Source organism: Cucurbita moschata, unplaced genomic scaffold (assembly GCF_002738365.1).
Source record: "Cucurbita moschata cultivar Rifu unplaced genomic scaffold, Cmos_1.0 Cmo_Scf00007, whole genome shotgun sequence".
Lineage (NCBI taxonomy): Eukaryota > Viridiplantae > Streptophyta > Magnoliopsida > Cucurbitales > Cucurbitaceae > Cucurbita > Cucurbita moschata.
The window spans coordinates 4,676,976-4,678,742 of NW_019268523.1; the positions used below are offsets into that span (position 1 = coordinate 4,676,976).

Here is a 1,767-nt window from a genome sequence, read left to right on the forward strand (position 1 = left end):
GTTGGGTCAATCAAATTTTGCATATCCATATAATATATTAGGGTTATTACAGAGATGTTCATCACTTTTTAACGTTTAAAATCCTATTTGGTACAACCGTGAAAGCTGAAACACTAAAGTTATAAGTTTTTATATGTAATATAAAGTTTGCAAATGAACTATTTTAGCATTTGGGCATGAGAGATATAAATTTTGATCTAAGATTAAATTTTGGAAACTCATTTCCAAATGATAAGAGATATTTGAAAAGTGTTAGAACAATAATAGTGCAGGTGCTACGATTGTCCACTTAACTAAAATATTTAATATGAATTCATTGGATCCATTCACTAAAAAAAATCAATAGAAAATTTCAAAAATAAAATAAAATAAAATCCAAATGAACCCTACCTCACATGACAATTATTGGGTATAAAATAAACAACTTAATATTTTTTGTTGTCATCCTACGAACACACATCACTTCTTCCAATTACTATATTATTTATTTTGATTAATGCTCTGTGGGACAAAAATAACCCATCTCCCAATCAGTTATATGTTCCTTAAATTACAATTCCAGTCCCTATATTTCATCATTTTTTGCATTTTTCCCCATCTATATAATTTAGTTTATTTCATTTCGTATCTTATATTTCATCAATTTATTAATCACATTCAGAATATTTCACTATGTGATAATGAAACTTAGTATAATACAAAAAAAAAAACATAATTTCAATTTTCAGTTAATTATGCATTATAATTAAGTGAAAATCTCGCTTACTCTAAATAAATATAATATTATTATCATCCAGTCATTTACTTATTGTATTATTGAATTTATGTTATATCCGTATCTAAATGTGAGATCTCACATTGATTGGAGAGAAAAACGAGTGTCAGTGAGGACGATGGATCTCAAAAGATGGTGGAGGACTGTGAGATACCAGATCGATTGGACAAGAGAACGAAGCATATTTTGTAAGAGTGAGAAAACCTCTTCCTATCGGACATGTTTTAAAAATACAAGAATATTTCTTTTTGAAAAAAAATTATTATTGGCCTACCTAATAAATGTCTCTTAGGTGGACTGTCCACTTATATGCATAGATTCAAATAATTTTAAGAATGGTAACCTATCAATAACCACGAAAAATTTGATTTATCTTTCTGAACTTAATTAAGAAGTAAATTTGAATGGACTTAAATATTTAAAAATTAAAATAGGATAAGACAGTATTTTTCTTTGTTTTATTTTATTTTATTTTAAGTTTGAGGTTGAAATCGACATATGAAAATAAAATAATTTAAAAATCGAAACATAAGAGATTTAAAAGTATAATAATAAATTTAAAATGAGAAATAATAATTCAGAGGAGATTTAATTAATAACGTGGTGGAAACGGCTTGTTGGCAAAGAGTAAAAGGCGTTTTTGTTGCGCCTATATAAATGCAAAAAGCCTCACCTTTTTGCATCATCATTCCCTTCTCACTTTCAACGCATCGTCGGTTTCTTTTGGTCCCTCGGGAGATTTTCGCCATGGACGCCGACGCTTCCAACCGCCGCGTAGGCCTTCTTCTGTGGGTCATTATTGCGTTCAGCGGCGTCGTTTTCACTGCTGCTGAGCTTCAGCGATTTTCCCATCCGCCCAAAGACGACGGCTCTCTCAGCCTTCTGGTCGTCGGAGACTGGGGACGAAAGGGCGAATACAACCAATCTCAAGTTGCAGCTCAGGTCCCCTCTCTCTTTCCTACACAGTTTTTTTTTTTTTTTTTTTTTTTTTC

The 1,767-nt window shown here is 30.9% G+C and overlaps 1 protein-coding gene across 1 annotated transcript in view; it reads left to right on the forward strand.

Annotated features, from left to right (window-relative positions):
- Positions 1 to 1,460: 1,460 nt before the first annotated feature.
- LOC111445616 (purple acid phosphatase 3-like) overlaps positions 1,461 to 1,767 on the forward strand; it is a 3,648-nt gene continuing 3,341 nt past the window's right edge. The window contains exon 1 of the mRNA XM_023084117.1: positions 1,461 to 1,717. Coding sequence (XP_022939885.1) covers positions 1,523 to 1,717 — 195 coding nt within the window. The 5' untranslated portion in view covers positions 1,461 to 1,522. The remainder of the gene's footprint in view (positions 1,718 to 1,767) is intronic.